The sequence below is a fragment of the Argentina silus genome (assembly GCF_951799395.1).
Source record: "Argentina silus genome assembly, chromosome: Y".
In the NCBI taxonomy this organism is placed as follows: domain Eukaryota; kingdom Metazoa; phylum Chordata; class Actinopteri; order Argentiniformes; family Argentinidae; genus Argentina; species Argentina silus.
In genome coordinates, this window is record NC_139654.1 from 6,504,670 (window position 1) to 6,527,169 (window position 22,500).

The 22,500-nt window shown below is 45.0% G+C and overlaps 2 protein-coding genes across 9 annotated transcripts in view; one reads left to right on the plus strand and one right to left on the minus strand.

Annotated features, from left to right (window-relative positions):
• The window catches only part of LOC310823639 (tripartite motif-containing protein 16-like), a gene marked incomplete at both ends in the record, with an annotated part of 11,559 nt that extends 2,569 nt beyond the window's left edge, over positions 1-8,990 (plus strand). Inside the window, 2 exons of the mRNA XM_083696522.1 lie at positions 7,116-7,181; positions 8,437-8,990. Of these exons, the coding sequence (XP_083552648.1) occupies positions 7,116-7,181; positions 8,437-8,990 (620 nt within the window). The remainder of the gene's footprint in view (positions 1-7,115; positions 7,182-8,436) is intronic.
• The window catches only part of LOC310823880 (uncharacterized protein), a 417,085-nt gene that overhangs the window by 301,222 nt on the left and 93,363 nt on the right, over positions 1-22,500 (minus strand). The gene's annotated exons all lie outside the window — the stretch shown is intronic.

Here is a 22,500-nt window from a genome sequence, read left to right on the forward strand (position 1 = left end):
TCAACTTACATCACCTCAACTTCAGACCAGTTACAGTTGTGGTCAGAAGTTTACATACACTTGTAAAGAACATGTATGTCATGGCAGTCTTGAGTTTCCAATCATTTCTACAACTTTTATTTTTCTGTGATGGACTGATTGGAGTACATACTTCTTTGTCACAAAAAACATTCATGAAGTTTGGTTCTTTTATGAATTTATTATGGGTCTTCTAAAAATGTGACAAAATCTGCTGGGTCAAAAATATACATACAGCAATGCTAATATTTGATTAAATGTCGCTTGGCCATTTTCACCTCAATTAGACGCGTTTGGTAGCCATCCACAAGCTTCTGGCAAGCTTCTGGTTGAATCTTTGACCACTCCTATTGACAGAATCGGTGCAGTTCAACTAAATTCGTTGACTTTCTGACACAGACTTGTTTCTTCAGCACACTCCACATGTTCTCAATGGGGTTTAAGTCAGGACTTTGTGAAGGCCATTCTAAGACCTTAATTCTAGCCTGATTTAGCCATTCCTTTACCACGTTTGATGTGTGTTTGGGGTCATTGTCCTGTTGGAACACCCAACTACGTCCAAGACCCAACCTTCTGGTTTTAGGTTTTCCTGAATAATTTTGAGGTAATCCTCCTTCTTCATTATTCCCTTTACTTTCTGTAAAGCACCAGTTCCACTGGCAGCAAAACAGGCCCAGAGCATAATACTACCACCACCATGCTTGACGGTAGGTATGGTGTTCTTGGGGTGAAAGGCCTCACCTTCTCTCCTCCAAACTTATTTCTGGTCATTGTGGCCAAATAGCTCAATTTTTGTTTCATCTGACCACAGAACTTTCCTCCAGAAGGCCTTTTCTTTGTCCATGTGATCAGCAGCAAACTTCAGTCAAGCCTTAAGGTGCCGCTTCTGGAGCAACGGCTTCCTTCTTGCACAGCAGCCTCTCAGCCCATTGCGATGTAAAACACGCTTGACTGTGGACACTGACACCTGTGTTCCAGCCGCTTCTAATTCATGGCAGACCTGCTTTTTGGTGGTTCTTGGTTGACTCTTGACCATCCTGATCAATTTTCTCTCAGCAGCAGGTGATAGCTTGCGTTTTCTTCCTGATCGTGGCAGTGACACAACTGTGCCATGCATTTTATACTTACAAACAATTGTTTGCACAGTTGATCTTGGGACCTGCAGCTGCTTTGAAACGGCTCCACGTGACTTTCCTGACTTGTTCATGTCAATGATGCGCTTTTTCAGACCGTGCTGAGCTCCTTAGACTTTCCCATTGTAGCGGTTTTGGCTGAGTGTAATGAGTGTATCAAACAAGCCCTATTTAAATGGGCTGAAATAAGTCACCAGTTGTAGTCAATCATAATCACTCATAAGAAGTTAAGAGGCCATGCCACAAAGAAAATTTGATTGACACTTTCTACATTACCAAAATGGATAATTCAAGGTGCTGTATGTATATTTTTGACCCAGCAGATTTTGTCACATTTTCAGAAGACCCATAATAAATTCATAAAAGAACCAAAATTCATGAATGTTTTTTTGTGACTCAAGACTGCCATGACATACATGTTCTTTACAAGTGTATGTAAACTTTTGTGTGTGTGTGTGTGTGTGTGTGTGTGTGTATGTGTGTGTGTGTGTAACTGTCAATAATGAATATTATCAAGATTGTGTCACAAAAAATGTGGATCTACTGTTCTTCCCTGTTCCTTGTATATGATTGACATTATATATTAGTTATAGAATGGTGATCAGGAGAAAACTAATAGACAGAGAAGTGCAGGAAATAATATCTGTAACTCAGCAAACAAACACACAGGGTCTATATCCAATCACAAAGCCCGCTCCCTTAATGTCCAACCAATCACTGGGTTTTCCACTCCTCAGGTCCAAGTCCCGCCCTTATCCACTTAGTCTCAATAGAAAACGGATCCGTCCGTGATGCGACTCCAAACCAAATAATACTCGCGAATTTCTAATCCCAACAAGAAGGACCCTTCACCAGCCTTAAAAAACAAACTAATGGCAGTTTAAATTCAAAGTTAAAATACTTTGAAATAAAAATGCCAAAAACTAGAGCTGATGGTTTATCCAAAGACTTTTCTTCACAAGTCATAAAAGCAACCAACCCTAACCCTAACTCTAACCCTAACCCCCATTTAACCTCTAAGAACCTCTTCTCTTTACTCCCCTCACAAATCCACCTCTGGCCATCTGCAGGTCTTATCCTTTCTACCTCAATCTTTCCTTTTTTGGAATTAGGAATCTTTATTTATTAACGTAATCTCACCCGATCTCTGTCGTCCTAACGCCAACATTTTTACATTTACATTTGACATTTATGGCATTTAGCAGACGCCTTTATCCAAAGCGACTTACAACAATACATTTGTTTAAGTAAGTGAATCATCTTTCCAACAGTCATCATTAGACAAAGTAATCAATGCTCACAACAGGGGCCATTGGCAGTCGTAATGCCAGTAGGCTATTTTTATTAATTTTTAATTCATTTCATTAGCAAGTGAGAACTGGTACAGTGGGGTAGCAGGGGTGAAGAGGTCTTGGAGTTGGGGTTGCCCGCTTGGATGTGACCAGCTTTAGAACATCCTCAAGAGAGAGGGGGGAGAAATCTGATAAACCAGAGACTGGGTGTTGCACAGTGGGTTTGGGAGGAGAGGTAGTATTGTTGGTGAGAGGTAGAGGGAAGGAGCTGCTAATGTCATCAACCTTCTTTTCAAAATAGGTGACAAAGTCATCGGCAGACAGAGAGGAGGGAGGAGCGGGAGGAGGAGGGTTGAGGAGTGAGGAAAATGTGGAGAACAGTTTCCTTGTGTCAGAGACAGAGGATTGAATTTTGGAATGGTAGTATTAGGCTTTAGCAGCTGATGCAGATGAGGTATAGTTGAGGAGGAGAGAGAGATAAGGGGCTAGATAATCAAGCTTGCAGGGTTTCAGACAGCCAGGGAGTGCGTGGAGAGGATGGTGCCGGCCTTGATATCTGTGGACAGAGAGAGTCGACGGATGAGGAAAGAGATGACAGGAGGGTGGAGGAAGCTGCGTCAGTGGATAGAAGAGAGAAAGATTCAACAGAGGGTAGGGCGGTTAAGACAGAGGAAGAGAGAGTGGTGAGTGAGAGGGTGCGCAGGCCGCGACGAGAAGACACAGTGTGGGTATTCTCAGCCAATGTTCTTGTAGACAAGAACCACGTTTCACCGTGGAGGTCAATGTTCTTGTAAACAAGGTCGATCCACCGGTTCTCTGCAACACGTTAGATTTCATTTTGTGGGCTTTTAGACTAAATGGTCGTCGCAGACCCAGGTCACTCCAACCTTTGTACTCCCCCAGGGGGTGCAAATCCTATTGTCTCCCCTCCTCTTGGTAAAGCCTCTTTTTATGACTTTCCATTTCCCCATCAGTCGGACATTTAAAGTCGCATAAAATTCAACATCTATTCTATCAAATACTAAACCATCAATGAAAACATCCAAACAACAACAGACCCTAAACTCTAACCCCCTAACCCTAATGGAAATACTAAACCATCAATGAAAACATCCAACCAACAACAGACCCAAACCCCAAACCCCTAACCCTAACCAACAACAGACCCTAACCCCCAATCCTAACCCGAACCCCAACCCGCAACCTTAATCCTACTTATTTAACCCTTTCGGGACCTCAAACGCGCAGCTGCGTTTTCAGGGGTTTCCAAAATGTTTTGATCAATATCTCAGTGATAATCCGGCGTAGAAACATGGTTTAAATATCCCCTGAGCCCTCCTGTGACATGCCCTCTCACTTACAGACGGAGCTATTAACCTAGGAACAGCTTGGTACAGGCCCTCCCTGCGTAATTGGTGAATTTGGAAGCAGCCTAGCTTGAGTCGCTCAGACACTGCCTTTTACCGTCGTTGATTGGTCAATTCGCACGTCCATCTTCTTCGCTACACGTGTTGTCGACATTGTCGGTATTGACAAACATTTCAGTGACAGTGACAGAGACAGATAGCAGAGAAGATGTGTTTACAAGGATCCATTAGAAGTCCTTTTTTATATTCTGTCTAGTATTTTATTCATATTGTATGCCATTTCTGTGTAGCTCAGGACTTCATGAATGAATTTCAAGCACCAAAACAATTCATCCACATGGGTAAAGGTATGTTTTCACATGGGATTTGAAACATTTCTGAAAAACAGATTCGAAATGTTCAGGTTTAGGCCTACTTACCTCTTCACACAGTGCTGTTGGGGTAAACATCTATCACAATCAAGAAAGCTGAGTTTGTACTGAAAATATTGATATGAAACACTTGGGTATTATTTTGTATGGAAGTGACTTCAAATTGAGAAAGAATAAATGTATGTAAAAATGGAGAAAATACCCCTGGTCCCCAAAGGGTTAACCTGCAAAGTGAGGCCTTCTCTTTCCCCCCCCATCAGAACAATGTGGGACCTGTCCATGTTTACAACCCTTGACTGATACATGTCTCTCTCTCTCTTTGTCTCTCTCTCTCTCCCTCCCTCTCTCCCTCTCTCCCCCCCTCCCTCCCTCCCTCCCTCTCTCCCTCCCTCCCTCCCTACCTCTTCTCTCCATCCAATCTCTCTCTCTCTCTTTCCCTCTTTCTCTGTCTTTTTTTCTCTCTCCCTCCCTACCCCCCTCTCTCCCTCTCCCTCCCTCCCTTTCTCCCTCCCTCCCTCTCTCCCTCCCTACCACACTCTCTCCCTCCTTCCCTCTTTCTCTCTCCTTCCCTCCCTTTCCTCCCTCCCTCCCTCCTCTTGCTCTCCGTGCCTCTCTCTCCCTCCCTACCTCTCTCTGCTACTCTACCTACCTCTCTCCCTCCATCCTCTCCCTCCCTCCCTCCCCCACCTCTCTCCCTTTCTCTCTCCCTCCCTCTATCCCTCCCTCCTTCCCTCCTCTCCCTCTCTCCCTCCCTCTTTGCCTCCCTCCCTCCTCTTTCTCCCTCCTTCCCTCCCTCTATCCCTCCCTCTATCCTTTCCCTCCCTCTTTCTCTCTCCCTCCTTCCTCTCTCTCCCTCTCACCATCCATCCCTCCCTCTATCAATCCCTCTATCTCTCCCTCCCTCCCACCTCTCCCTCCCTCCCTTCTTCCTCCCTCTATCCTTCCCACTATCCCTCCCTCTATCCCTCTTTTCCTCCCTCCCTACTCTCTCTCCCTCTCTCCCTCAATCCTCTCCCTCCCTCCCTCACCCCCTCTCTCCCTCCTGTCCCTCCCTCTCTGCTTCTCCCTCCCTCCTTCCTCCCTCTATCCCTCCCTCTCTCCCTCAATCCTCTCCCTCCCTCCCTCCCTCCCCCTCTCTCCCTCCCTATCTCTCTCCCTCTCCCCCTCCTCTCCCTCCATCTTTGCCTCCCTCTCTCCTCTCTCTCCCTCCCTCTATACCTCCTTCTCTGCCTCCCTCCCTCCTCTCTCTCATTCTCTCCCTCCCTCCCTCCTTCCCCCCCTCCTTCCCTCCCTCCCTCTATCCTTCCCTCTATCCTCTCCCTCCCTCTTTCTCCCTCCCTCTCTCCCTCCCTCCCTCCTTCCTCTCCCTCCCTCTCTTTCTCCCTCACTCCCACCTCTCTCTCCCTCTCTCCTTCCTCCCTCTATCAATCCCTCTATCTCTCCCTCTCTCCCTCCCTCCTTCCTCCCTCTATCCTTGCCTCTCTCCCTCCCTATTTCTTTTCCTCTCTCCCTCCTCTCCCTCCCTCTCTGCCTCCCTCCCTCCTCTCTCTCCCTCTCTCCCTCCCTCCTTCATCCCTCTATCCTTCCTCTCCATTCCTCCCTCCCACCCTCTATCACTCCCTCCCTTCCTCTCTCCCTCCCTCTTTCTCCCTCCTTCCCTCTCTCTCTCCCTCCCTCCCTCTCTCCCTCCCTCACTCTTTCTCTCTCTCTCTTTCTTTCACTCCCCTCTCTTTTCTCCCTCCCTCCCTCCTCTTGCTCTCCCTCCGTGCCTCTCTCTCCCTCCCTACCTCTCTCTACTACTCTCCCTCCCTCTCTTCCTACCTCCTTTTTCCCTCTCTCCCTCCCTCTCTCCCTCTATCCTTCCTTTCCCCCCCTCACTCCCTCCCTTCCTCTATACCTCCCGACCTGCATCCCTCCCTCCCTCTATCCTTCCCTCTCTTCCTCCCTCTATCCTCTTTTTCCCTCTATCTTCTCCCTCTCTCTTTCTCCCTCCCTCTATCCCTCCTCTCCCTCTCTTCCTCCCTCCCTCTATCCCTCCTCCCTCTCTTCCTTCATCCCTCCTCTCTCTCTCCCTCAATCCTCTCCCTCTCTCCCCCCCCTCTCCCTACCTATCTCCCTATCTCCCTCTATCCCTCTCTCTATCTCTCCTTCTTTCCCTCCCTCTATCCTCTCCCTCCCTCTATGCTCTCCCTCCCTCCCTCCTCCCTCTTTCTCTCTCCCTCCCACCCTCCTCTCTCTCCCTCTCACCCTCCATCCCTCCCTCCCTCTATCAATCCCTCTCTCCATCCCTCCCTCTCTCCCTCTATCCTCTCCCTCCCACTTTCTCCGTCCCTCTCTCCCTTCCACCCTCCCTCCCTCCCTCTTCTCTCTCCCTCCCTCCCTCTCTCTCCTACTCTCCCTCCCTCGATTCCTCCTCTCCCTCTCTCGCTCCCTCCCTCCCTCCTCTATCTCCCTCTCTCCCTCCCTCCTTCATCCCTCTCACCCTCTATCCTCTCCTTAACTCTTTCTCCCTCTTGCCTCCCTCCTTCCTCCCTCTATCCCTCCCTCCCTCCCTCCTTCCCCCCTCTATCCCCCCCTCCCTCTCTCCCTCCCTCCCTCTCTCCCTCTTTCTCCCTCTCTCCCCCCCTCCCTCTATCCCTCCCTCTCTGCCTCCCTCATTTCTTCCTCTCTCCCTCCCTCCATCCTCCCTCTATCCCTCCCTCTTTCTCCCTCCCTCCTCTCCCTCCCTCCCTCTCTCTCTCTCCCTCCCTCCTCTCTCTATCCCTCCCTCCCTCCCTCCCTCCTTTTCTCTCTCCCTCTTTCCCTCCCTCCCTCTCCCTTTCTCCCTCCCTCTACCCCTACCTCCCCTCTCTCTCTCTCTCTCTCTCTCCCTCCCTCTCCTCCCTTCCTCTTTCTTCCTCTCTCTCTCCCTCCCTCCCTCCCTCCCGTCTGTAGTGAATGGAGTGGATGTTTTCCTGCCACCAGAGCCCAAGACCAGAGCCCAGGACCAGTTCTTCCAATGTGAGTGTGTTTCTCCTGAAGTAGCTGACAGTTTCTCTCTCTCTTTATCTCTCCCTCCCTCCCTCTCTCTGTTCTTCCCTCCTCTCCCTCCCTCCCTCCCTCCCTCCATTGATCCTCTCCACAAACCCTGAGACACAACTAGATATCTCTAGGAGAGGGAGAGACTCATCAAAGACAGCCTACATATCTGACTCTCCCTCTCTCTCCCCCCTCTCTCTCTCTCTTTCTCTCTCCTCTCTCTCTCTCCCTCTCTCTCTCTCTCCCTCCATCCCTCTCTCTTTTTATCTTCCTCCGTCCCCCTCTCTCTTCCTCCTTTCTCTCTCTCTCTCTCCCTCTCTCTTTCTTTCTCCTCTCTCTCTCTCCCTCCATCCCTCTCTCTCTCCCTCCATCCCTCTCTCTCTTTCTCTTCCTCCGTCCCCTCTCTCTCTCTCTCTCTCTCTCCTCTCTCTCTCTCCTTCCCTCCCTCTCTCTCTTTCTCTTCCTCCGTCTCTCTCTCTCTATCTTCCTCCTCTCTCTCTCTCTCTCTCCTCACTCTCTCTCTCTCTCTCCTCTCTCTCTCTCTCCCTCCCTCCCTCTCTCTCTTTCTCTTCCTCCGTCTCTCTCTATCTTCCTCCTCTCTCTCTCCCTCTCTCTTTCTCTCTCCTCTCTCTCTCTCCCTCCCTCCATCCCTCTCTCTTTCTCTTCCTCCATCCCCCTCTCTGTTCCTTCTCTCTATCTCCCCTCTCTCTCTCCCTCTCTCTCTCTCTCTTCCTCTGTCCCACTCTCTCCCCCCTCTCCTCTCTCCCCTCTCTCTCTCTCTCCTCTCTCTCTCTCTTCCTCCGTCCCTCTCTCTCTTCCTCTGTCCCACTCTCTCCCCCCTCTCCTCTCTCCCCTCTCTCTCTCTCTCTCTCTCTCTCTTTCTCTTCCTCCGTCCCCCTCTCTCTTCCTCCTCTCTCTCTTATTCTCCCTCTCTCTCTTCCTCTCTCTCTTCTCTCTCTCTCCCTCCATCCCTTTCTCTCTTTCTCTTCCTCTGTCCCCCTCTCTCTTCCTCCTCTTTCTCTCTCTCTCTCCTCTTTTTCTCTCTCTCCTCTCTTTCTCTCTCTCTCTCCCCCTCTCTCTCTCTCTCTCTCTCTCCCCTCTCCTCTCTCTCTCTTTCTCTCTCCTCTCTCTCTCTCCCTCCATCACTCTCTCTCTTTCTCTTCCTCCGTCCCCCTCTCTCTCTCTCCTCTCTCTCTCTCTCTCCCTCCCTCCCTCCCTCCCTCTGCTCTTCCCCCAGATGCCTGTGAGCTCACACTGGACCCAAACACAGCACACAGACGCCTCTCTCTGTCTGAGGAGAACAGAAAGGTGACAGTGGAGAGAGAGGAGCAGCCGTATCCTGATCACCCAGAGATATTTGACTACTGTTCACAGGTGCTGTGTAGAGAGGGTCTGACTGGGCGCCGTTACTGGGAGGTAGAGTGGAGTGGGAGAGAGGCTGTTATAGGAGTGACATATAAAGGAATCAGCAGGATAGGAGAGGGTTATGACTGTATGTTGGGATTCAATGACAAGTCCTGGAGTCTGTGGTGCTCTGATGACAGTTACTCTGCCATACACAATAATAAGGACACTGACATACCTGTCCCCTCCTCTGGCTCCCACAGAGTAGGAGTGTATCTGGACTGGCCGGCCGGCACTCTGTCCTTCTACAGCGTCTCCTCTGACACACGGACCCTCCTGCACACATTCCACTCCACATTCACTGAGCCCCTCTACCCAGGGTTTTGTCTTGGGTATGTGGGCTGTTCAGTGACCCTGTGTAAACTAGTCTCAGGGAGATCACACTGAACACCAAAGGCTCAAAGATGACGGATCATACCATGATGCAGTTGGATAGTGGTGTGTTTTTACTGAGATGTTGGATGTAAAGATGTTCCCTCTCCTAGTGTGTAGGGTGTAGTGTGTAGTGTGTAGGATTGTTGTGTGTAGTTATATTATGTTTTACTATATATATATATATATATATATATATATATATATATATATATATAGTAAAACATAATATAACTACACACAACAATCCTACACACTATATATATTATGTCACATATATATTAAATGTCACATATATATTAAATAAAATGCATCTGATAGTAAAATAGACTGCAATAGAGTGACAAAAAATAGAAGCTTACATGTTTTTCAGTTTTTTTGATGGAAATGCATCTGACAATCCAGATGAATGATTAGATGATCAAATCAGACTGATGATGAACTCTGAGAATAACACAGGAGAGAGTGTCTGTATGTATATAAGAGTTGGTTAGATTGGGTGTTTGAGTTGTGATGCTGGATTACGTTGCTGTGTGTAAGATAGTTTGGTCAATTTCCATAGAAAATAAAGATTCCTAATTCCACAAAGGAAAGGCAGAGAGAGAATTAAGAGCAGGGTGGCCAGTGATTGATTTGTGAAGGGAGAGTAGTGGAGATGTTTATAATTATAATAGGAGGGGAAATCAGGCCGCGACGCGATGTAGGAGACGAATGATATTGGTGATATTAGTGATTTGTATATGAGGGAGGTAACCTAGATTTGAAAGTATAAATGGCGGTCTGAAAGGACAACAAAAAAACCCTTTGCAAACGTGTTTACTTTTATTACTTGTGAATAAAAGTCTCTGAATAACGCATCAGCTCTAGTCTTTGGTATTTTTTATGTTCAAGTTGCAATCACAGTCAATCACACTGCTACTGTATGAACTAGCTACAGTCAATCACAATGCTACTGTATGAACTAGCTACAGTCAACCACACTGCTACTGTATGAACTAGCTACAGTCAATCACACTGCTACTGTATGAACTAGCTACATCAATCACACTTCATCAGTAGGAACTAGCTACAGTCAATCACACTGCTACTGTATGAAATAGCTACAGTCCCAATGCTACACTATATGAACTAGCTACAGTCAATCACACTGCTACTATATGAACTAGCTACATTCCCAATGCTGCACTATATGAACTAGCTACAGCCAATCACACTGCTACTGTATGAATTAGCTACAGTCCCAATGCTACTATATCAACTAGCTACAGTCAATCACACTGCTACTGTATGAACTAGCTACAGTCAATCACACTGCTACTGTATGAAATAGCTACAGTCAATCACACTGCTACTGTATAAACTAGCTTCAGTCAATCACAATGCTACTGTATGAACTAGCTACAGTCAATCACACTGCTACTGTGTGAACTAGCTACAGTCAATCACACTGCTACTGTATGAACTAGCTACAGTCAATCACACTGCTACTGTATGAACTAGCTACATCAATCACACTTCATCTGTAGGAACTAGCTACAGTCAATCACACTGCTACTGTATAAACTAGCTACAGTCAATCACACTGCTACTGTATGAACTAGCTACAGTCAATCACACTGCTACTGTATGAAATAGCTACAGTCCCAATGCTACACTATATGAACTAGCTACAGTCAATCACACTGCTACTATATGAACTAGCTACATTCCCAATGCTGCACTATATGAACTAGCTACAGCCAATCACACTGCTACTGTATGAATTAGCTACAGTCCCAATGCTACTATATCAACTAGCTACAGTCAATCACACTGCTACTGTATGAACTAGCTACAGTCAATCACACTGCTACTGTATGAAATAGCTACAGTCAATCACACTGCTACTGTATAAACTAGCTTCAGTCAATCACAATGCTACTGTATGAACTAGCTACAGTCAATCACACTGCTACTGTGTGAACTAGCTACAGTCAATCACACTGCTACTGTATGAACTAGCTACAGTCAATCACACTGCTACTGTATGAACTAGCTACATCAATCACACTTCATCTGTAGGAACTAGCTACAGTCAATCACACTGCTACTGTATAAACTAGCTACAGTCAATCACACTGCTACTGTATGAACTAGCTACAGTCAATCACACTGCTACTGTATGAAATAGCTACAGTCCCAATGCTACACTATATGAACTAGCTACAGTCAATCACACTGCTACTGTATGAACTAGCTACATTCCCAATGCTGCACTATATGAACTAGCTACAGCCAATCACACTGCTACTGTATGAACTAGCTACATTCCCAATGCTGCACTATATGAACTAGCTACAGCCAATCACACTGCTACTGTATGAACTAGCTACAGTCAATCACACTGCTACTGTATGAACTAGCTACAGTCAACCACACTGCTACTGTATCAACTAGCTACAGTCCCAATGATACACTATATTAACTAGCGACAGTAGCTAGTTCATACGGTGGCAGTGTGACTAACAGTTGCTAGAACTATCTACAATCACATGACTACTGTATGAACTAGCTACAGTCAATCACACTGCTACTGTATGAACTAGCTACAGTTAATCACACTGCTACTGTATAAATTAGCTTCAGTCAATCACATTGCTACTGTACGAACTAGCTACAGTCAATCACACTGCTACTGTGTGAACTAGCTACAGTCAATCACACTGCTACTGTATGAACTAGCTACAGTCCCAATGCTGCACTATATGAACTAGCTACAGTCAATCACACTGCTACTGTATGAACTAGCTACAGTCAATCACGCTGCTACTGTATGAATTAGCGACAGTCAATCACACTGCTACTGTATGAATTAGCTACAGTCCCAATGCTACTATATCAACTAGCTACAGTCAATCACACTGCTACTGTATGATCTAGCTACAGTCAATCACACTGCTACTGTATGAACTAGCTACAGTCAATCACACTGCTACTGTATGAAATAGCTACAGTCAATCACACTGCTACTGTATAACTAGCTTCAGTCAATCACAATGCTACTGTATGAACTAGCTACAGTCAATCACACTGCTACTGTGTGAACTAGCTACAGTCAATCACACTGCTACTCTATAAACTAGCTTCAGTCAATAACACTGCTACTGTATGAACTAGCTACAGTCAATCACACTGCTACTGTATGAATTAGCTACAGTCCCAATGCTACTATATCAACTAGCTACAGTCAATCACACTGCTACTGTATGAACTAGCTACAGTCAATCACACTGCTACTGTATGAAATAGCTACAGTCAATCACAATGTTACTGTATAAACTAGCTTCAGTCAATCACAATGCTACTGTATGAACTAGCTACAGTCAATCACACTGCGACTGTGTGAACTAGCTACAGTCAATCACACTGCTACTGTATGAAATAGCTACAGTCAATCACAATGTTACTGTATAAACTAGCTTCAGTCAATCACAATGCTATTGTATGAACTAGCTACAGTCAATCACACTGCTACTGTATGAATTAGCTACAGTCAATCACACTGCTACTGTATGAACTGTCTACAGTCAATCACACTGCTACTGTATGAACTGTCTACAGTCAATCACAATGCTACTGTATGAACTAGCTACAGTCAATCACACTGCGACTGTGTGAACTAGCTACAGTCAATCACACTGCTACTGTATGAAATAGCTACAGTCAATCACAATGTTACTGTATAAACTAGCTACAGTCAATCACACTGCTACTGTATGAACTAGCTACAGTCAATCACACTGCTACTGTATAAACTAGCTACAGTCAATCACACTGCTACTGTATGAACTAGCTACAGTCAATCACACTACTATTGTCTTACGTGTCTCCAACATGTCTCACTTGTCTCGTACTTGTGTCACTTATTGTCTTGTCATTGCACTACTGCTTATTTGTATTATGTGTATTTTGTATGCTGCATTGTCATGGAATCAAGCCTAAGAATTTTACTCCCTGCACTTGTGTATGGGACGCAATAAACTTGAAACTTGTAACAGTAATGCCATTTCTGTTGTAACTACCTGCTTGATAGTGAATATTTTAGGTCTCTAGCGGTTGTGAATGAACATTGTCAGCAACGACACACTGACTTATATTTGTGAGGTAGTTAAGGAACCACTGACAAGCATTCTGATCCAAATCTATTTAAGACAGTCGACCCACTAACAGTGAATGATCCACTGGATCAAAAGCTCTTGATAGATCATTAAACAAGGCAGAACAATGCTGCTTTTTATCAAGGGCACAGACAATATCATTGATTACAAAGAATGTCGCTGAAATAGTCCTGTCTCCTGGTTTAAAGCCTGATTGAAATGCTTAGTTTACACTTCACTACCCATAAGACCTGTTGTAGTTTAGACTTCACTACCCATAAGGCCTGTTGTAGTTTAGACTTCACTACCCATAAGGCCTGCTGTAGTTTAGACTTTACTACCCATAAGGTCTGTTGTAGTTTAGACTTCACTACCCATAAGGCCTGTTGTAGTTTAGACTTCACTACCCATAAGGCCTGTTGTAGTTTAGACTTCACTACCCATAAGGCCTGTTGCAGTTTAGACTTCATTACCCATGAGGCCTGTCGTAGTTGAGACTTTACTTCTCATCAGGCCTGCTGTAGTTTAGACTTCACTACCCATAAGGCCTGTTGTAGTTTAGACTTCACTACCCATAAGGCCTGTTGTAGTTTAGACTTCACTACCCATAAGGCCTGCTGTAGTTTAGACTTCACTACCCATAAGGTCTGTTGTAGTTTAGACTTCACTACACATAAGGCCTGCTATAGTTTAGATTAGATTCAACTTTATTGTCATTGTGCAGAGTACAAGTACAGAGACAACGAAATGCAGTTAGCAGAAAAGTGCAGTGTGATAAAAAAAAAAAAAATAAAAAAAGAGAAAGGAGGATTGTAAAGAAATATTTGATACATATGTTTATTATTGGAATGCATAGGTTCGGGTTTGAAATGCATTAGTTTTATTATTATTTAATTGCATATTATTGTGATGTGCAAATGTTTAAGAACAGTCAGAAACTGATGTTTTGTTAGGTACAAGGAAGGAACGCGTTTTTATTTATTCTTTTGAAGGAAGGGAAGATGTGTTGTTATTATAGTACATGATATTGGTTCCGCCCTATGCTGTTGTACCCGGACTGAGGGACCGCAGGTAAAACCTACGATGCTTGAATGTACAGATGCACGTCGTGGAATAAAGCCAGTAAAAGAAACCCTGCCCGTTCATTCCTAGTTAGGAATACAAATAAAACACAAACATAACAGTAGTGAGAGTCGATGTGGAGTTATCTTGAGCCGAACTCTCAGCCCACCTCGGCGATGTATGCGCGCCGCCATCTTGGTACACGCCCTCCCTGCGTGATTGGTGGATTTGGTAGCAGGCTAGGTTGAGTCGCTCAGACGCTGCCTTTTGATTGGTCGATTCGCACGTCCGTCTTCGTCGCTACACGTGTTGTCGGTATTGACAAACATTTCAGTGACATGCGCGCGATGTCCAAGATGGCGGCGCGCATGCATCGCGAAGCCCGCTGTCTCTCCAGAGTTTGCGAATTAGTGGTTATTTACTTACTTTATTTCAAGTATTCTCGCTAAAAACAGTTTAGCGTCCATATCGTACAGCCGACGACAACTTCTGGACATCGGCTCCGGCATTCCAGACATCTTTTATCGACGCAATACCCTGAGATTAGAGCAGAACAGCGGGACCAGCTGACTCCGCTACACCGACCGGGATGGAAAACCCAGCCGAGGGAGCCGAGGTGGGCTGAGAGCTCGGCTCAAGATAACATCCACATCGACTCTCACTACCTCGTCTTTTCTCCTCACCGATGTTCCTTCCCTGGATGAGACAAGATGGATGAACTGCGGCTGCGGATCCCCCCCCCCCATCCCCACACACACACACACACACACACACACACACACACACACATGGATGACGGACTGCAACATGATGGTTCTCACGGAAACCTGGCCCAACAGCGAGGTGTGGTGGGAGGGGGGGCTGCTCTGTCTTCACTCTCTGAATATGTTTGCCCTCCTCAAATCCTGACCCACCTGGCCTTTGATCAGCTCATGGGACTCCACAATACTACACTAACCCAATAGCTATCAAATACATTATACCAGACGTAGAAATCCAGTCACGACAAATGCATCCATGGTTGCTTGCACCCCTGTTGAGAGCAACTATAACTCTCACTTATGCATTCTTATCATAATGCACCACAGTGATCTTTTGGCTGCATGTAGCTGCTCTCTGCTGGACTGGGGAGTCCACCCTGTCAACTACAGACACTGAGGTGAGATCTCAGACTATTCTTGTTGTCAGACACATCATTACTAAGTGTCTGTTACATTATCAATGATACTCTTGTTGCTCTGCAAGGCTCAATGATTGAGACAGACAATGTCCATTATTTTCCAATCAATTCCTATATCATGGTTCTGTGTGTGTGTGTGTGTGTGTGTGTGTGTGTGTGTGTGTGTGTGTGTGTGTGTGTGGTGTGGTGGGGTGGGCACTCTCTCAATAACCTTTCTTTCCTCAATTCCTCATCAATCTGGCCTGAGATCAGCTGATGGGGCTACACAACCCAATAGCAATCAAATATACCAGACTGAGAAATACATTGACTACAAACATGCCTGTGATTGGCTTGAATAATGAATTCTTATCATAATGCACCTCAGTGATCGTTTGGCAACATGTATTTATTCCTCATTCAGGCTGAATGGATGTCACCTCACAGAGAGATGCTGTGAAGCGTTGGCCTCAGCTCTCAGCTCAGACTCCTGCCACCTGAGAGAGCTGGACCTCAGTAATAATGATCTACGTGACAGGGGGGTGAAGCTGCTCTCTGCTGGACTGGGGAGTCCACACTGTCAACTACAGACACTGAGGTGAGGTCTCAGACTATTCTTTTTGTCAGACACATCATTCCTAAGTGTCGGTTACATTTTAATTCGATGGAATCAATGATACTTGCACAGAAAGGCTCAATAATTGAGACAGACAAAGGATATTATCATCCAATCAATTACTATATAATGTGTGTGTGTGTGTGTGTGTGTGTGTGTGTGTGTGTGGTGGGAGGGGGGCTGCTCTGTCTTCAATATCTGAATATGTTTGTCCTCCTCAAATCCTGATCCACCTGGCCTTAGATCAGCTCATGGGACTACACAATACTGCACTAACCCAATAGCTATCAAATACATGATACCAGACGTAGAAATCTAGTGACTACAAATGTATCCATGGTTAATTGCTCCCCTGTTGAGAGGAACTATAACTCTCACTCATAAATTCTTGTGCCACAGTGATCGTTTGGCTTCATGTATTTATTTGTTGTCAGACACATCAGTCCTAAGTGTATTACATTGTCAATGATACTTGCACTGCAAATATCAATGATGGAGACAGAACATTTACATGATCTTCCAATCATTTCCAAAACTGTTCACTGTGACAACACTAGTCCTACCACTTTATTTGTATTCCACGTTTTTCATTTGTCAGCTCCCAGACCATCATCCCGTGCGTGCATTTATTTTACCATGATGAGCGGTCTTCATAATTTAAAAAAAATCGATGAAGGATACTGTCTTACCTTTCTTAGATAATATGTTTTTGAGAAACCATTTCAGAGGGACAGCAACACATTCACAGTTCAATAACAAGAGGCCGACCTTTAGGTCAGGATGGCCTTGCAGCTGACTCAGCACATCCCCACCAACAGATATAACCCAGGGGACAGATTTAACCGCTGTCAACCTGACTGGCTGTCTTGATTCGTACCATTACTACATAAAATCATAAACGAGTACAATACTGATCATAAAGGAATCAATGAACAGTGCATGACTGAACAAAATATAATCATCATGACATGGTCATACTGATTTAAAATAGATTGTTGTTTGGCTATATTGATTATAAGAATATCATAAATGACAGATGATAAATCTGTCTCCCCTCACACTATCAAGGAGGGAGCATGGGAATAAGGGAATAAGGCACACAATGCAACAATCATGTATTGTACAGTTTATAATCACATCATCTTCAGCTCTATTTATCAGTGTGTGTGTGTGTGTGGGGGGGGGGGGGGGCACTCTCTGAATACCATTACTCTCCTCAATTCCTGAACTATCTGGCCTTAGATCAGCTGATGGGGCTCCACAATAATTCACTAACCCAATAGCTAACAAATATACCACACTTAGAAAAACAATGACTACAAACCTGCCTGCGATTGGCTTGAATCATGAATTCTTATCATAACGCACCACAGTGATCGTTTGGCTGCATGTATTTATTTGTATTCCTCATTCAGGCTGAATGGATGTCACCTCACAGAGAGATGCTGTGAAGCGTTGGCCTCAGCTCTCAGCTCAGACTCCTGCCACCTGAGAGAGGTGGACCTCAGTAATAATGATCTAGGTGACGGGGGGGTGAAGCTGCTCTGTGCTGGACTGGGGAGTCCACACTGTCAACTACAGACACTGAGGTGAGGTCTGAGACTATTGTTGTTGTCAGACACATAATTCCTAAGTGTATGTTACATTATCATTCTATGGAATCAATGATACTTGCACTGAAAGGGTCAATAATTGAGACAGACAATGTACATTATCTTCCAATCAATTACTATAGTGCTTGCATGTGTGTGTCTGTGTGTGTGTGTGTGTGTGTGTGTGGTGTGTGTGTGTGTGTGTGTGTGTGTGTGTGTGAGGTGGGAGGGGGGGCTGCTCTGTCTGCACGCTCTGTGATCGTTTGTCTGCATGTATTTATTTGTATTCCTCATTCACATGTGGTCTTTCAACTGGCAAATGAAGAGGATTTAAAGCTGCACATGTACATTAGAGAGGAATAATCAGATTCTTGATATCAGATGGAGTGACACTATTTCCCCAGGTTGTCAGGCTGTGGAGTCCCAGAGGAAGGCTGTGTTTCTCTGGCTTCAGCTCTGAGGTCTAATCCCTCCCACCTGAGAGAGCTGGACCTCAGCTACAATCACCCAGGAGACTCAGGACTGGCGCTGCTCTCTGCTGTACAGAAAGATCCACTCTGTAAACTACAGACACTCAGGTAAAGGCTGAATATGTGGCTGGACGTATCAATGAGATTAATACACAGTATCTATTTTTCTAACATGATTGTGAGTGTGTCATTCAACCTCTGTGGGTTCTTCTGTGGTTGATATAGTGTGGACCATGGTGGAGAGTGCAGGCTCAAACCTGGGCTGATCAAATGTAAGTCACCAAGGCTGTAGAGAATAGGACTGTGATATTACTCAAGAACCAGGGTACAGCAGAGTTCAAACAGAGCACCAGTATTGTATTTATATGTAAATCTAAAATATTAGTAAATGTGAATTAGTTGTATCCCTTGTAAAACATTTTCAATTAATAAGTAATATTTTGTGAAAAAAAGAATGTTACCATAACAAGATCACATTGTGAATATTGTAAGTTATTCAATTGTATTGATTTGATGATTATTTTTGCCCTCTCAATCAGATGCCTGTGAGCTCACACTGGACCCAAACACAGCACACAGAATCCTCTCTCTGTCTGAGGAGAACAGAAAGGTGACATGGGGAGAGGAGGAGCAGCCGTATCCTGATCACCCAGAGAGATTTGAGGGCTATGCACAGGTGCTGTGTAGAGAGGGTCTGACTGGGCGCCGTTACTGGGATGTAGAGTGGAGTGGGAGGTGGGCTGATATAGGAGTGACATATAAAGGAATCAGCAGGAAAGGAGAGGGTTATGACTGTAGGTTGGGATACAATGACAAGTCCTGGAGTCTGTGGTGCTCTGATGACAGTTACTCCGCCTGGCACAATAATAAGAACACTGTCATACCTGTCCCCTCCTCTGGCTCCCACAGAGTAGGAGTGTATCTGGACTGGCCGGCCGGCACTCTGTCCTTCTACAGCGTCTCCTCTGACACACGGACCCTCCTGCACACATTCCACTCCACATTCACTGAGCCCCTCTACCCAGGGTTTTGTCTTGGGTATGACTGTTCAGTGACCCTGTGTAAACTAGTCTCAGGGAGATCACACTGAACACCAAAGGCTCAAAGATGACAGATCAGAACATGATGCAGTTGGATAGTGGTGTGTTTTCACTGAGATGTACAGATGTTCTCTCTCCCAGTGTGTAGTTATATTATTTCTTACTGTATATATATATTGTGACAGCCGCCGGGGTGTGCGGGCGTGTCACGGACCCAAACACAGTGTAAGCAGAGAGGTCCACACCAGAATTACAATCAAAAATATTTATTTGATTAGCGGGGAGAGGGAAATGATAGGGTGGGGGTGAGAAGGCGTCGTGTCGTTCAAGGGCCTCGCAGGAGATCCGTCGTCGGGAAGATAGCAGGGGGTTCGGTACACGGTGGGTGGTCCTCTTACGTTCCAGGTCGGGGCAGGCAGCGGGGTAGTCAGACAGGCGAAGGTTGGCAACGTAGCGGGCTCTCGGACGTTCTCGGGGTCGGGCTTCAAAGGGGGCTCTACGGTCAGGGATCATACACAGGACAACGGTGACTTTGCTTACTCTCTCTCTCATCAACTCCTCCGTGTTTCGCCGTAGCTACTCTCCAAAACCGGGTGCTCTGTTGGCTCCTTTTGTAGGGTCTCTGCTGCTCCTGCTGATGCCCTTCAGCTGTGCCTTGATGAGCAGGAACTCCATGTATGGGCATACGGTGATTATCTCCACTGGTTGCAGCTGTGGCCACTTGGGGCGCAGGAACTCCATATATGGTCCTGCCAAAGACAACACGGGGCAAGAGAGGGACAGCAGAAACAGCAGAGACAAAGCGAGGCGAGATATACACTCCATTTACCACCGTTCCACACTCACGCATGGGCTTAGGCACGGGGCGGGCGCCACAATATATATATATATATATTATTAAAAAATGCATCTGATAGTGAAATAGACTACAGGTACTTCTCCTGTGTGTGTGTCTGTGTGTGTGGTCAGAGAGGATGAGGGGAGACACATTTAACTGTTTAATTGTATTGATAATTTCCTGTACTTGTAACATTCAAGCCTCTGTTGTTTTATATTGATTGTTACATTCCTTTACAGTTCAGTCTTCTTCTAGTTGGTACTGTCGGCCATCATGCTTTATGTTAACATGTATAGTTTATTTCCCTCTTCTATTCTCCCATGGACCAACCACAACTACCACCTCATTTCCCCCCCAAGTGCCTCTGTGTTTTGGTAGTAATGACAGTAACTCTCACCTTCTGCCTCCTCCTTGTCATTCTGATAAAGGCAGCACTAGTCTACTAGCCTGAACTAACCCTGGAGTCAAGTTCCTTCATTTACTACAATGATGATGATGATGATGATGATGTCCATATAAACAAAGTGTTTGTGAAACAAAGAGCCGTGTGACCTCATGTTGACTCTCCACATGTCAGAGAGGCATGTCTTGTTTGCATGTACACCAGAAATAATACACAATATACCATAATGGACTGGAAATGACCATGTGAAAAGATAGAATCATGTGTAAATAAATAAAATAACCTGGTGGATAAAATTGATTACGTTTATTTGTTTTTGCCATCAATCCTCACACAATACCCTATAATGACAAAGCGGAAACACTTTTTTTAAACATTTTGAAATACAGAAATATGTCAAGTACATAAGTATTCAGTTTAATTTAATAACAGTTTAATTTATAACCAACACACCTGACTTTAATTTCCTCGATTGGGGAATGGCTTGGTGGGTAGTCAGCCATCTTGTTGTTTAAGACCTATTCAGATGAATCCGACCTACTGCAGCAATCACCAGGATAGAAACAGTTAACTAACTAACTAACTGTTTCTATCCTGGTGATTGTTGCATTAGTTCAGATTCATCTGGATAGATCTGGAGCAATGGAGGATGGCAAACACACATGCTAATGAATAGTTTCATTATCACTTACACACCTGTATCATTTTTCTTGAAAGTCAAACATATAAAATCCATTGGTTGAGTTTAGACAACACTGACCAGGTAGAAGAAAGTTCTCTACAGTCATGTCATCCCATAGGTAGAGATGTGTAACATTCAGAGACAATTGTGCCTTGTTTTTTTATCTTTATTCCCCATGAAGCCAGACCTTGTTCCAGACCTATCCAGATGAATCTGATCAAATGCAACAATGCCTCTTGTTCTGTAATGTGTCATATATTTTATAATAACAAGACCATTTTCCCAAGTGGGTGACAATAAAGCTTTTCTGAAACTGAATCTCAAAGATGATCTTAAAGCGATATTGCAAAGAACCATAGGAGTCCAGTACATAGTAGGCTGTCATTGTAGATGAGTACACAGCAGCAGCTTTCAACACCGGTAGGATGTGGCTTGGGAGGGCAATGGTCTAGGCAGTGTGAGGTCCCATGCACACACATGCACCTGTGTGTGTATGTGATTAGTGTGCATGAACCTATAGTTAGATTGACATCCCTCTAACCCAATCAATCCACCCACTCTCACCTTCAGCCAATGGGCTTCACTGGCAGGGCCAGTATGAAAGGACTGGGACACACCCCCAGCAGGTGCTTTGCTGATGGACTCCTTTTTACCTCTAGCTCCTTTTGAGGTGGTTTGTCTATGCATCTAGTGAGTGCTTTTAGTTCTGCAAATTGTGATTTCCAGTGTTTGGTTTGAGTTTTGGCTTCACCAGATTAAAATAGATTAACCTTAACATGTCTTCTGTCTTCGGTTTCTGTCATTTTCCAGTACTCTTTCTGTAAAAATCTAGCCCTGCTACGCTGCCTCAAATGCTGTTTTTGATGGGTGTGATTTAAGAGGTTGTTGACATTTTACATTCCTCCCATGTTAGTCGGCACAGTAGAAGTGTGATTGACTATAGCTAGTTCATACAGTAGCAGTGTGATTGACTATAGCTAGTTCATACAGTAGCAGTGTGATTGACTGTAGCTAGTTCATACAGTAGCAGTGTGATTGACTGTAGCTAGTTCATACAGTAGCATTGGGACTGTAGCTAGTTCATACAGTAGCAGTGTGATTGACTGTAGCTAGTTCATACAGTAGCAGTGAGATTGACTGTAGCTAGTTAATACAGTAGCAGTGTGATTGACTGTAGCTAGTTCATACAGTAGCAGTGTGATTGACTGTAGCTAGTTCATACAGTAGCAGAGTGATTGACTGTAGCTAGTTTATACAGTTGCAGTGTGATTGACTGTAGCTAGTTTATACAGTTGCACTGTGATTGACTGTAGCTAGTTTATACAGTTGCAGTGTGATTGACTGTAGCTAGTTCATACAGTAGCAGTGTGATTGACTGTAGCTAGTTCATACAGTAGCAGTGTGATTGACTGTAGCTAGTTCATACAGTAGCAGAGTGATTGACTGTAGCTAGTTTATACAGTTGCAGTGTGATTGACTGTAGCTAGTTTATACAGTTGCACTGTGATTGACTGTAGCTAGTTTATA